The following is a 15,128-nucleotide window of genomic DNA, read 5'->3' on the forward strand; positions in this document are numbered from 1 at the left end:
CTTCCCAGTCATTATTGATGCTGAAATCTTTAGTCTTTGACTCGTCATTGAGTGTTAACCCCCTTTTTCCAATTTGATATTCAATGGTCAAAACTCAAAAACTTAAGGTGCGTTTTTATTTTCTGTTTTTATTTTCAGTATTTTTTATTTTTTAGATTTTGTGAAGAAAAAAATAAAAACAATAAAAATAATAAAATCTTATTTTTTATTTTCACCTCATGTTTTTACTTTTTTCTTTATAAAATCTAGAAAACAAAAAATACTAAAAATAAAAACAGAAAATAAAAAGCAAACAAAACGCACCCTTAGTTTTCTTGGTAATCTCGTCTAGAATTATCTCAAACTCATGTTCACGAATCTTTAATGAACCAAAAGGTTCATCAATAATTGGAATTTTCATATTCTTTGCTTGCTTTATGGTGGTTGTCATAGGGAGTGGGTGAGAGTTAGGTCACACTAACCACCAAATTGTAATTTATAAACCAAATTGAACCATTCCATAGTTGAAGTAGTTGTAGGGTGCAACTTGGATAGTCTCTCACATTATTCACATATATTGTAGTTGATTAGGTTTGGAGGGGGTTTTGGTTTTGTGCAAGAAAGTAAGAGACAATTTTAAACAAGATTGAGAAACAATGAAAGTCAAAACAAAAGAAATTCAAGATCTAGAACTACTAACACAAGGGATCCTAAGGGTTGGATAGCCTATCCTTAACTTTGCAGTTCATTAAACACATGACAAGCATAAATCAACTCTCTCAAATTATAAACTCTTGATTTTTAGTCAAGTCTAGAATTAGTAATTGCCAACCTAAAATCAAAATCTTAATCTCTAGGAACTGACAACTAATCCAACATATAAGATAATTGTATTAATAATTCTCAATCAAGAATTACCACCCTTCACCATTCATCAAGAATTTTCTATAATCATGAATAATAACACATGATAAATCTATTCTAATCACATATTCATATCAGTCAAACATAAACATTTAAATATAAAATATTGAAGGAAGTAGAAAAATACAACCATGCATTAAAATGAAATGGGTTTCAAGGCATCTTCATGAACTCCTTGGAAACATTGAGATAGCACAATATGTTTAGCCTTACATATCCATCAAGGTACAAAACTCCATAAAATACAGATTCTAAATAAAGAGCTTTGAAATGTGGAAATCAAAACTAGAAAATTAGAATAATAGCTATGAAAAACAAGAAATCCAAGTGTTGTGAGTGGGTAATATAAGGAAACTAAAGAATGACAAAAAAAAAAGGAAACTAAAGATGAAATAAGGAAAAGACTAAACCCTAAGAGAGAAAACCTAGAGTGAAATGAGAGATTTTCTCTCTAAAACTCAAAGCTAAAACCTAAAATATGAACTATGTAAGTGTGCCTATCGTCCCCTCGTTTCCCAACTTTTACTGCTTGTTTCCGACCAAGGAGGCCAAAAGAGGGACCATAACCCGAGCTCAAGTGCTTCATTAAATCTCCATGTGCAGCTTGTTTTGTACGGGAGAAGGTTTGTCACATGGACAACCTTTTGCATATGCAAGCTGCATTCTATTTTGCACCATTTTTCTTGGTTTTGTACCTATGTGTCTCAACTTTCAGATGACAGTGGAACCACTTGAATAAGAACTCTGTAGTTCGAGTTACGATTCAATTAGTGCGAAAAGGTCAGGATTTGATAATATCAGAAACATTCTTAGCACCAATTTTGCCATAACATTTCTCAGAGAATCCTTGAGAGGTGGACAATATGCACAACATGAAAATTATATAGCTTGAGTTTTCCTTTCCAATGAGTAAGATTTTTTTTTGAGTATATACCCATTTTGGTCCTCAAAGAATTTTAAACTGGACACTTTAGTCCCCAACTAAAATTAATTAGTCGATTGGTCCCTAACAATTAACTCCGTCAGTCATTTAGGTCCTTTATTCCGTTAATTCTAACGGAGGACAAAATAGTCCCTAACAACTCTAACAGGGGACAAAATGGTCCCTGATCTCCTCGGTTCGGAAACGACACTGTTCTCTCCCAATTTCCATCATATCTCGCATAACACTAACAGTCTAACACTGTAACATCAAACTATATAATGCACACTCTATAAATTTAATGTTCACAAGAAAAAAAAATCCTCCACGGGTTGAGTTGCTGATGTGATTTGTAATTTTAGAAAGATTGAATAGTAGAGATAGATTATGTAAGTTTAAGATTGTACCAGAAGCGGAATCCTTTTGTGTCTTATATAAGGATAGATTGGAGACGGTACATCACTTGCTTTTTCATGTGATCGTATATGGAAGTTGTGGGGATCAATCTTGGTGGATTGGAGTGTGATTTGGGTTTGGCCAGGAACCACCAAAGAATACTTTGAGGTGTGAATGGATAGAAAGATAAAAAAAGATATGAAGAAAATGTGGATGGTGTTATTTTTTTCTGTAATATGGTGCACATGGAGATATAGAAATAACATTGTCTTTAATAATGGAGTGTTGGTATTAGAGAAGTTAAAGGAGGAAGTTGTAGAATGCACAAATCGATGGTGTCAAGATCGACAATATAGGAGTAATTGATGTACTTATGAGTGTAAATATCAAGTCTAAGAAAAATAAGAAGACATATGAAGTTGATTTTTGATGCATGATTTACTGATCTATGAAAAAGGCCAATAATTCTGCAGAGTAAAAATTGAAAGGAGAATGATCATGATTTGATGTTGTATAAGATCGGGTTCATCTTGAAGTGTCTTTGGAGGAGCTAAAATCATTATATTCTTTTGCTCACTGTTTGCTTTTTATGCTAGTTTTTATGTTTTCTTTGTAGTTATTGCTCTGTTTTTGTTGCTATTTTTTTGAAACTACGCCCACTTTGTTTGGAATTGGGTGGAGATGTAATTATCTAAAAAAAAGAAAAAAAATCCTCAACTTGTTCTCAACCAATTTATACCTAGGAAACTAATGCCTATGTCTCTCAACTAGATGTCGTCTTCGATGGATCCCATGAATCCAGACAGCAAGTCATTTGTTAAGACTCCGAAAGAGAAGGAATGAAGCACTCGGTGTCTATTTCAAATGAGAATTTGCATATGATGTCGAAGGAGAATCTTCTCATGATATCCTAATGTCCAACAATCTATGTTGCTTGCCGGAGAGTGGAGAAAGGTGTGCCCTTGGAATAGTTGTGGAACTTGGTCTTGAAGATGTTGTGGACGTTGTCGGTGTTGGAGGTGATGTTATCAAAGACATGGAAGTGGATGCTTTTGGTGGATGAAGTACAGAGGAGGTGGATGTACTAGTCACAAAGATTTAGGAAGTTTGTGATCCATGACATATTGAGGTAGGTGCGACATGTGTGACAATTACACCATGGCTTAATCTTTGAGCTAAAGAGGAGGAAGAAAAAGATGGAAAAGAAGACTGTGAAGGTGAAGAATGAGAGTATGAATGTTAGGATTATGCGAGATATGATGAAAATTGGGAAAGAACAGTGTCGTTTTCGAATAAAGGGGTCAGTGATTATTTTGTCCCTTGTTAGAGTTGTCAGGGATCATTTTGTCCCATGTTAGAGTTTTTAGGGACCATTTTGCCTTCCGTTAGAGTTGACGGAGCTAAGGACCTAAATGACTGACGGAGTTAATTGTTAGGGACCAATTGACTAATTAATTTTAGTTGGGGACTAAAGTGTCCAATTTAAAATTCTTTGAGGACCAAAATGGGTATATACTCTTTTTTTTTAATACGACCACTGTAGTTCATTGTTATGTGTCTTGCCTTAACTGCGTGCCTTTATTTCAAACAACTTAAATGTACTTTCTCTAGCTTTTATAGTTGCTCATAACTTTTAATTTACAACAGGACATTAATTGACCTCCGTTTAATTCAAATCACCATAGCTTGCAATTAAAAAATAGTACAAACGGTTGGTAAAGGGATGAGAGGAAAAATAATTGGTGATCATGTTTGACAAAGTGTTTAATTTACTATTTAAAGTAATGCTTAAAGCACACTCTTCTACTATTTAACAATGCTTTTTAATTTAAAAAATAAAAACAAAAAATATTACCAAAATAAAAATGTGTGACGTTAACCTTAGAAACACTTTTTAAGTGTTGCTAAAATTGTATAATCATCACTACAGCTATCGTAGCTGTAGGCATTATAGACTCCACCATTCTAAATGTAGCTTTAGACAAATCTCTCTGTGAATGTCAGGAATACTTATTGAAATATTAAATATGATTGAAGAGCTTGGTTTTCATCCATCGACATTAATCAAATTCATTTATTTTGGAATGCCTATCATCCGAAAAAAATACATAACTTTTTTAGTAAAGAGTTTCAAATGTAAATACCCTTCACCAATGCAGCAATACCTAATTCACTATTTATGTGAAAAAAATTATATATAAAAAAAAAACTCCATATTTCACAATTATAATCAATTTAATCCTACTTTTTTTTTTGTTTCTTTTTCGAACTGCTTAAGTAATATTTCACAAATAACTTCAAGATTTTTATTTCTATTTTATTTCAGTATTCATGTTAACATAAGGAGATGAAAACTATCTCCCTTTTCATTATTCAAAGATGGCAAACAAAAGAAATTAAAAATGATCTAAAGATAAAAGCACTGACCGACCTCAATAAAACCTTGAACATGATGGTGTCGAGACTCCCAAATGAGGCTTCCAGGTAGAGGTAATCTTACTCCAAAAAGGTAGTCCAAGAAGACCCTACAATGCAATGGTTATTTTGAATTGTTAGCCATAAGCATAGCAGCTTCATGCTCTTGGTGACGCCTTTCCCTCTGCAAACACAAAGTATTTAGTTAAAAAAAAAAATTCTCAATCAACAAAACTATTGCAGCAAAAACTAATATCCCACATTGAATTGCTTGAGGTTTTGACAGTTACCAAAAAGCCAGTCCAAGAATGCTTATCAAACATAGGTTACATAACTTCGATACAACAACAAAACATTATCCCAATTATCTTAGAGCTGCTAAGGAGCAAAGGGATACAGACTAATCAATAGCACATCCTTTTGCCGAGGTACCAGCTCTTGAAACTGTGGTAGATTCAGCCTGGTATCCAGATTCTGGTACGTCAAGCCATGTCACTCCCGAGTTTGACAACATAATGCACTTCTTGCCCTATTATTGAGAGGAGCTTCACGGATGCAATGGACAATGACACATGATACGTGCATATCTCAAATTGATTACTCTAATATTATTTCTTCTATGCATCATTTGAGAGGGCATTCAGCTAGTCTATAACACATACTAAAATTTGATTGTCTCACTCTCTAGATAACTAAGTTTCATTTTTTCCCCCTGATCAAGTAGTAGATAAGCAAGTTTAGTCAACCAATAAATTTGAGATCTACTCAAAAAAACATAAGGAAAATAACAAAATGCTTTGACGAAATTAGCAAACTCCTGTGAAAGAACATAGATCAGAGAACCGGTTTTCAAGATTGAGAAAAACAAAGAAAATCCTTACCCTTCTTTCCCAATAGGGTAGAAAGCAAACAAAATCTTAAACTGGAGTAATGGTTGAACACAAAACTGCATTCAGTCCCGTGAACACCAAAAGTGCTGTCATAGGTTGAGTTTTGTGAGGCATAGTTCTTTCTTGTAGAGACCAATCCCTGCAATCATATGATGGTTAAAGTAAAGACCAGTTAATAGTTCAGACCAGGACATAAAATAAGTTAAAGATAACAAAAAGGTATCATAAGCATGAATCGAAAAGAAAACGACCTATTTATAGCAGCTGAGACTTCAGAGCCTGACTTAGGGGAAGTAAACAACTAGAGTACCAGTAGATAAATTCTAAATGGCTATGCCGTGCATAGTTTAGATTTTTCGAAAGAACCAAATCAAAACCAAATTAAACCATAATTCAAGACTTCTCAATGCAGCACTAGAATCACTTTCTCTCAAGGGAAAAAAAGATTCCTAAAGCTAGACTGCTAGAGTATGTCAATAATTTTCAAAATTATGCAAAGCATATCAAACTAATTGATGACAAGCAAACACAACAGAATAGGAGCCATAAGTTGAATTTTAGTTGCACTCTTTCTAGGAGGTATCTGGTTATCTCCACAAATATTAATATAAATATTGAAATACTTCAAGTTTAAACAAAATAACATCATATCCAATCAAAATAACTCCTTCTCCATCCAAGGCTAAATTTCATTCATGGTTGTCCAAATATATCTATGGACTTCATTAACAGCACCATGTAAACTACTCCTTCAAGAGCCCCTAAACCAATAGTGATCACAAGTCCAGTGCAAGATCATCATTCTGTTACAAACATGGCCACATATCCAAATTATAATTCCCTTTGAAAAGTGTCCTCGTATGTTGCCAACCCAGTGTCACACTAGTCTTAACATGTGCTTTTGTTGAAACCCGAAAAAGAGGACAACACTAATACCAAATAATGATAGTGACAATAATTTTGCAAAACTGAAGACCTAAATTCCTTTTCTTTATAGACTGTAACTTGCTTTTTGGCATAATAAACATTGGATTCAAACTATATAAGAACACAGCACAAGACAAGTGCAACTGAAGAGGTTAAATCTTAAATAGAGAGATAGCATAGGGCTGAAAAGGTATTAGATCCATCAATCCCCCAGAACAAATCAAATATAAAAAATCACTGTGTACGGGGTTTTCACTCTAAACAATTGCATTTCAGTTTAAAGGGATTTGATTCCTAGGTTTTGGATTTGCTTTGCATCACAGAATTAGGTACCATCCCATCCTTCTATTATATATAAACACACCCTATATTACCCCTCTCATTGTTCTCAATCACTTTGTTATAATCATTTTAATTGTGTTATTAAATTCATCTTTTTTTTACCAGCAAGAAGCTGAGTCACAACAAGCTAGGGAATTTCTCCAAGGTATTTGCACAAAAGTAGTAGAAGGAAACTTGCAAAAATAAACAGCTGAAATTGTTTATGAACATCAGTACTCACTGTCCTTCAGACTAGAGACATAGCCATAAGCATACACATAATTTTTATCTTGTTTGGTGGTGTAGCACAAAACATGACACTACACAATGCCAATTTTACCCCCATATTACTACCACCATCTCAACCCAAACCTCCACCACCAACGTCTATCACAAATTCACAATTGACAATTGAGAACTGTTATATGAGCAACAAAACAATTATGACAGACAATAACAGCAATAGTAAGATTACTTGGACATAGACAATCAGAAATACAAGAGCGGAAGAGACGCCGAATTACCTTTGAAGTGACGCAACGGCGACGGCAGCACCAATTCCAAGCTGACGAACGGTGTTGAGGAAAATGGATCTCTCATTTTTTTTTTTTTCAATTAAAAGAGTAAGGTGTAATCTTTATTTTTTAACGTTTTTTCTCATATATATTTTTTAGTTTTATTTATAAAATTAATAGTAAAAAATTACCTTTTATTCTCTCACATAAACAAAATGACAAGATCCAAACCTTGATTGAGGAGGGCTGAAGAGTTCGTTGCCGGTGGACTGACGAAGGATATATGCAGAGATGGTCTGGAGGGAGGATTAAATTAATCGTAATTGTTCCCAAAAGATTTAAAAAAAGTCAATCCTTCCATCTAATATTTGACTAACGATGTTACAATTTGCTTACCTGTTAGTGTGAGATTTCAGCAAAAGCTTCAATGGGTTATTTTTTGGGTCACTCCTTACAATACTTTATTTTCCAACCTTATTTCATTGTACTCTATTCCATCATTCTTTTGAAAACAAAATATCTCTCTAATCACATTCTCGTCTTTGGTTCTTACCTCCACAAAGACGAAGCATTGAACGGCCAGCGTAGATCGAGGACGACATTGTATTGGAGTTGAAAGTGACAGTTTTCCGATAACATTGGTCAAGCGAAGAGGGCACACCATCGACTTGCGTAAGAGGTAGGTCACCTTTTTTTCGTTATTTTCTGAGAATAATTGTGGTCTTATCTCTTCATTAATGTGTTTCTATGATTGTTGGAAATCTATTGTTACTATTTGTAATGTTAGGGTTTGAAAAATATGTTTAGGCTTAGGGCTTGCACGGTGACCCATGAATGACTCTGTTTTTCAATATTTGAGAACAATGTTTGTGCTCTATATAGCTATATGTGTGTGTTTTATTTTCATTTTTGTAGTTGATGAAGACTCTGCTTTGCTTGATTTTGAAAAAAATTTCCAATAGTTCAGTGTGTTGATGTTTTGGTTGTAGATGAAAGGTCCCCCTATGACCTTTGTATTTCACCATGGTGGAAAGTTCAAAACAGATGAATTAGGATATTTGTTTTATGCTATAGTGGATGTGGAGAATAAAGACAATTGGAAATGATTTCTGGAGCTGCTCCTCTCAAATTTGGGAGACTATGAAGCAAAGAACTTGTGTTTTATCTCAGACATGCAGAAGGTGAGGACTAATTTGAGTCACAATTTAATTTTAGTACCATTTTGATTTAATGATGTATCTTGTTAGGACTAAATTGATTTAATGATGATTCTTTCAATGACTTAAATGACCAAATATCTTTTCGGGATTCATTGTTGGTGTAGGGGTTAATCCCTGCTGTGAAAGAACTACTACCATCGATTCCACATAGATTTTGTGTCTGGCATCTATGGAGGAATTTCTCCAAACAGTGGGACAGTATAACACCCTACCACACAGAACTTTACACCTAGGATGTAAAACAGAGGTGGCGAGGTACTACGACCTCTAAAAGAAAATATATTTATATAACATAGCAAGGATATTTTATTCTAGGAGCCTTCGAAGAAAAATGGTAAGACAAAATTTGGTAAAACGAAAAGCGCAATATCCACGAAGCGATAAAGTAACGAAATAAGATAGAGCAAGTTAACAAGATTATATCTTAAGAGTTTCAAAATACAAATAACAAAACTCAGGACTCGGCTCGTGAAGATAAACCGGCCCGAGCACATAAGTATATCTATACATATACATATATAGAAAACCCAAAAGAACCAAAAATACAAAGTTATAGAGCCTGTTTCTCCAAAATAACCTCTAAGAGGAAGCTAATACATCAAATACATAAATGTCCTAGGAAAGCCGAAGGCAATCCTAGAACTTCTGACAATAGATTTAAATTTAAAACCAACATTTAAGGTCATAAAAATAAGGCAAGGTATCTAAAGAGTTCTAACTTATTTCAATTCTAACTTAACCCTTAAAATCATCAACATTCTTCCAATCCTCCGAAATTCCGATGGAACCTCATAGACAAACAAAACAGACAAAGCAAACACAAGCAGAAGGCAGGTACATCAAGAAGATCATATAGCAAGTAAGTATAGTAATTTCACAAAGGCAATCCCAAATAATGCAAACTCAAACAAGACAAACAGATGCGTATGATGCATGCCTTTTCTACTGGTCATGAGCTCACGTGTCGGTTACTTTGTCAGAACCCGACACACCCGATAGCTAACCCAGATATCATCTCTCTATGCCTCTACACACTTGGGATATAGTGCCCGTCACACTCTCGGGATATAGTGCCCGTCACACTCATGGGATATAGTACCCGTCGCATTTCCTAGGACAAAGTGCTCCCACACTCTTGGGATATAGCGCCCGCCACGCTCTCGGGATATAATGCCCGTCACACTCACGGGATATAGTGCCCGACACACTTCCCAGGATAAGGTGCTCCCACACTCTTGGGATATAGCGCCCGACATGCCACGCTTTTAGGATATAGTGCCCGTCACACTCATGGGATATAGTGCCCGACACACCTTACAACAGAGAGAAATTGATATATTCTCATCATAAACGAAGTCTCAATTATCACATTCATTTACAGTCATGCATAATCATTTCACAACCATTCATCATTGCTATGGCATCACATATACTTCATTAATTCACATTTTATATATATAAATCATCACTTTCCAACCTTACTTCACTCCCAAGATACCTCCTCTTCCCTAGTTTCATCTCATTACTAGGCCTACTATTAAGATCTAGGGTTAATAGAGTGAAAATAAGGTTTTAGAGGTTTAAAATCATGTTTAAAATACAAAAATCCCATTTATTGAAAACAGGGATCACGTGTACGCGTGGGCGTGAAATTTTTCATGCTCGCGTACGTAAGCACCCTGCTCGCGTACGCGAGATGCCCAACCCGAATAGGTTGGTCGCGCCTCGTGCAGTGGTCGCGTACGCAAGTTATGCATAACAGCAAAAATGTTGAATGCTGCAGAAATTTCAGCTTTGCACTCCAAACTTTCGACGCATATAACTTTTTCATTTTAAAACATTTTTCATCCGTTCTTCAAATGGCGTAAATTTCACGGACCCAATTTTCATTTGAAACAAGTTCGAAATAATTTGGGGGATCCGGAGGCCCAGTTATGGCTCGACGAAGTTCAGCCAAAAATTAATTTTACACAAAAACCATCAACCTCCATTTTCATTAAAAATAACTCAAATCTCAACATTCTACATATACAATCAGCACTACAACATACCATAAAACATTAACACAAAACCACACTCTTTCATTACCCACCTCACCTTACTTTCACAATAACTCCATGAATAAACTTCACAATCATAGCAACAACCATCAACATATCATCATATACACATATTCCTATTACCAACTTATCAATCATCATCAAACTATCATACTTATATCAAATTACACACATTACACATACGAGCTTCCATTTCAACCTCCATAAATCACTAACCACATACATAATAATCATTCTCAACCAACACAACATCACAATGCATTCCCTATCTTAGGGTCACTAGCCTAAGTTTTCACAATATATTATATTTTAGATACGAGAAATCGAAACCATACCTTGGCCAATTCTCCGATAAACACGGAACACCTCAAGTGTTCCCTGCAACACAAGCTATCAACCATAGCCCTCAAAATTGACCCCAAGCTTCAGGTTCCTCAATTAAGCTTCAATATCACAAGTTTTGACCTCCAATTGATTTTCTTACCCACCACATTCAATCTATATATATCACTATAATTAATCTCTAAACTCAAAATCTCAACAATTTCACAAGAGGGTTAGGGTGCTTACCTTACCCACAGCTCAAGTGAGTCAAACCCAACAAAACACAAGCTAATTTGAACCTAAACACCAAAATCATACAGAATTCAACATGCTTTTCCATTGAGTTTCGAAATTGGGAAGAAGGAAACTGAAAATGAGAAGTGGATTCCATACCTAATTAATGACTGGGATTTGTAGAGCTCGACGCGCTGGTCGCGTAGCCGCAAACAGTGCAGCGATCGGAGCTTCGAATCAAAAGTTATGGAGGATTGAATTATGAGTGAGGGTTTGAACGTTCTTACCTTCTCTTCATGCAATTTCAGCGTGTTCTTATGTTCTTGGGGAAGGAATGGCTGAAGCTTACTTAATTGTTGGTGAGTGGGTTGGGTCTTGGGCCCATTACAGGCCCGATTCGTCCGGTTCGGCCTGTTTGGTCTAATTTTGGGCCAAATTCTTTAAAATTAGTGTCAAAATTTTCATTTTAATTTTCTTTATTACATTAAACCTTAAAATTTTATATTCTAATTTTCTATAATAAATTTTAATTTATGAGTTAATTATTCATTAATTAATCAGATTTTACAGACAACATCGAGCTGAAAGACTTTGTCTGGGAGTGTGCAAGATCAAGAACTCCAGTTGAGTTCAAAAGGAATATGAATAAAGTCAAGAGGATTAATCAACAAGCTTGGGATTATCTAGTTAAGTGGCCGAAGAAAGCCTGGACGAAAGCCCATTTTAGTGAAGGGCCAAAGGTAGACAATATATGCCACAACGCTTGTGAATCCTTCAATGCAAAGACCAAGCATGATAGAGAAAATCCTATTCTGAGCCTGGAAGAGGAGGTGCGAAGAATAGTTATGAAAAGCATGACTGACAACAGACTAAAACTCATGAATTATCAAGGATTTCTTACTCCGGTTCAACAAAGTAGGCTTGAGTCTCTGATCAAGTTATCCAGAAACTGAGCTCCTCACTGGTCCGGTGATGACAAAGAGGTCTTGTATGAAGTTCAAGGATGGCCAAATAATATGGTGGTAGACTTGGGTGACTGTACTTGCTCCTGCAGATTTTGGCAATTGACAGGTTCAACTCCTAACTCATTACAATTTGTAGATAGATGCCTTATTTGATACTTAGCTTCTTGTATTTTGATAGGAATGCCTTGTATGCATGCAATCTCGGCCATTCAAGAAAAAAAATGATAAGAGGCCTGAGGAATATTGCCATGAATGGTTGACAATGGAGACGTACAGAAGAACCTATCAATAAAATGTGAATTTCGTCAAGGGACAATAACTATGGGAGAAAACTGGTTCTCCTGCACTTGTTCCACCACTAATAAAACCTAAACCAGGAAGACCAATAACTAAAAGAAGAAAAAATAAGGCTAAAGGACCCACTGGCACAAGGACAAAGATGAAAAGAAAGTATAATCCAATTAGGTGTATGTATTGTGAAGAGGTGGGCCACAATAAGAGAACTTGCAGTAAGAAAAAGCAAGACGATGCTCAAGAGAAGGCAAGGCTAATGCAATTGTAGCTTGCAGTTGTGCCACCACTACCAGAAGGTGCTCCTGATCCGGAAGCAGACGATGTAGCTGACACTCAGCCTATTCAGACACTCTCTGCAGTCCCACCAGCTGCTCCAAATGAACAGACTGAAATTCCTGTTAATCAAGATGCTCAGCTTCTACTGACTGACACAACAATCACATACCTCAACCCATGATTCTTAGGTTATCTTGTATTAAGTTTCAAATTAAATATTAGTCACTTGCAGCTGTTGAATATCACTCTTTGTAGTTGATTATGAATATGTTTTGTTTAATTCAATGATGAATATTGTTTGCTGCAGGCTAAAGTTAGAGAAAAGCCTCCAAAAATCCATGTCATCAAGGCCAGGGCAAAGAAAAATACCTCTCCAAAGCCTGTTGCTCCGGGACCAGTTGCTGTATCTGTTGAAACCATCAAGGGTAGTAGTTCTGCAACAGCTAAGAAGCTTGCTAGCTTCATGATATTTGTTCCAACTCCGGGGTTCAAACTTCCTAGAAAAAAAGACAAAGAATGACTTGAAGACTTGAAGACATGATATATAGGACAGTTAGTATTTGCTATTTTGTCAGGGCCAAAACTTGCCATTTGTAAACAATGTGATAGTTGTGGTATATTAGATAGCCCTGTTTTTTGTATAGCCCTTTAGGTAAGAATAGCCTTAGTGCAAACTGATGTTAGGCTTTTTGATCTTACCCTTTTGACTATCTACACTACGTTTATGTTATTATCATCTTAAAACACTGTTGTTATTTGAATTTGAAACAATGATAATTGGTAGACCATTGGTTATGTTATGCTAATCCTATTTCACTACATTTTAATTCTGTTTCTTGTGATTTGCTGAAATTATGTTATGATCAAGAAAAATAGTGCATGTAGAAGCTTTTGTGTTACTAAATTAGGATGAACATGGCATATCAAAAGGTTTACCCAGAAGTTTGTGAGTTTACAATAAGAGAAAACTAAGGAGGTTCACAACATCCACAATTTGACAATACTTGCTTCACTTGACACTAAAGAACATAAACATAATCATAACCACCACAATCACAACTATTAATCTAAAATACAGTTGCATCCTAAGTGCTCTAACTTTAGCTTCTAAACTCATCATTTTCCATGATAGGTTATGCTTCAAGACAACAACATCACTCTCTATTTCTGCATCAGTTTTAACATCTCCCTTTGCACCATCTAATTCTTCATACTCATCATCCTTAACCCACCTAAAGTAATTGCAGTGGCTACCCTTCTGCAAAATATTAGGTTACAAAAATCTCGAAATCCCAAATACATAACTAAGAGGTTGAAGAAGACTATATTCATAACTCACCCGATATCTTGGACAAGTATTGAACAATCTATCTGGATTCTCTATTGTCCCAAATTTCTTGATCATTGTCTTCAACCCACAAAAGCACACTTGGTCCATGTTCTTCCTCCGTAATCGCAGTGAAGAGCTCGAACCATTGCTTCCATGTGATTGCGATAGTGGCCGACTGTGACCCCCACTTACGCTACCCATGATGCAGTACAACAACAATTTTGGCCTCTGCAGAATCAATTTGTTGCTGCAACAACAATGGTATTTAACGACAAGAAGAAGGGATTAGGGTTTATTTTCTCTAGGACTAATTTGACATAAATCTCTAAATATATCTTGTCATCAGCCATTTTGCACCAACCTATCATGCTGATATGCCACACTAACGGCCACATAAGCAAGATTTAACGTTACTGACGGAATGAATGGAGGAAAGACGGAAGGACTAACATGACCATTTTTAAATCTTTTGAGGATAATTATGATTAATTTAATCTTTCGGGGATCAATTTGGAGATCAGGTAATCATTTAGAGATCAATTTGACTATTTACTCCATATGTTAATTATGATTTTGTGATTTAGTGTGTGTTTGGATTACAGTTTGCACAAAATTGATTTTGTAAATTTGATTTTGATGAATAGTAAGTTTGTGTTAACGTGATTTATGTTTGGCAATCTTTATATCAAAATAAATTATAGTAAAATATATGTTGTTTGAATTATACTACTCAAAATTATTTTTAGATAAAAAATTACTAAAAGAGACATCAATTTAAATAATTTTTTATATTATCCTATTATTTTACTTTAGATATTTAAATAGATTTTATTAATTAATTTTATAATAAAATTAATATTTATTTACTAAATTAAAATAACATATAAAAATGGACAAAATATATTTTAACACATAAAAATACTAATAAATATTAAATTAAAAATACATTATAATTTTTTAAATATGATAATGTCAAACAAAAAAAATGTTCTATAATTTTTTTAGTATTATTAATATTCTTTAATTTAGTATCATTTTGGACTATAAATTTTCATTATTTATAATTCTTTTGTTACTTATAATGATTTTTTTTATTTATTTTGACTTTTTTTATGGGATCATAATTCATATTATAC

General features: G+C 34.8%; 1 protein-coding gene across 1 annotated transcript; it reads right to left on the bottom strand.

Annotated features, from left to right (window-relative positions):
- Positions 1 to 1,019: 1,019 nt before the first annotated feature.
- On the bottom strand, positions 1,020 to 5,661 carry LOC107605061 (uncharacterized). The gene is given in 2 exon segments (XM_016306804.3): positions 1,020 to 4,820; positions 5,518 to 5,661. Coding segments are annotated over 2 exon segments (183 nt in total). The 5' UTR covers positions 5,641 to 5,661; the 3' UTR covers positions 1,020 to 4,760.
- Positions 5,662 to 15,128: the final 9,467 nt, after the last annotated feature.

The sequence above is a fragment of the Arachis ipaensis genome, chromosome B6 (genome assembly GCF_059453495.1).
Source record: "Arachis ipaensis isolate K30076 ecotype BB chromosome B6, ASM5945349v1, whole genome shotgun sequence".
NCBI lineage: Eukaryota > Viridiplantae > Streptophyta > Magnoliopsida > Fabales > Fabaceae > Arachis > Arachis ipaensis.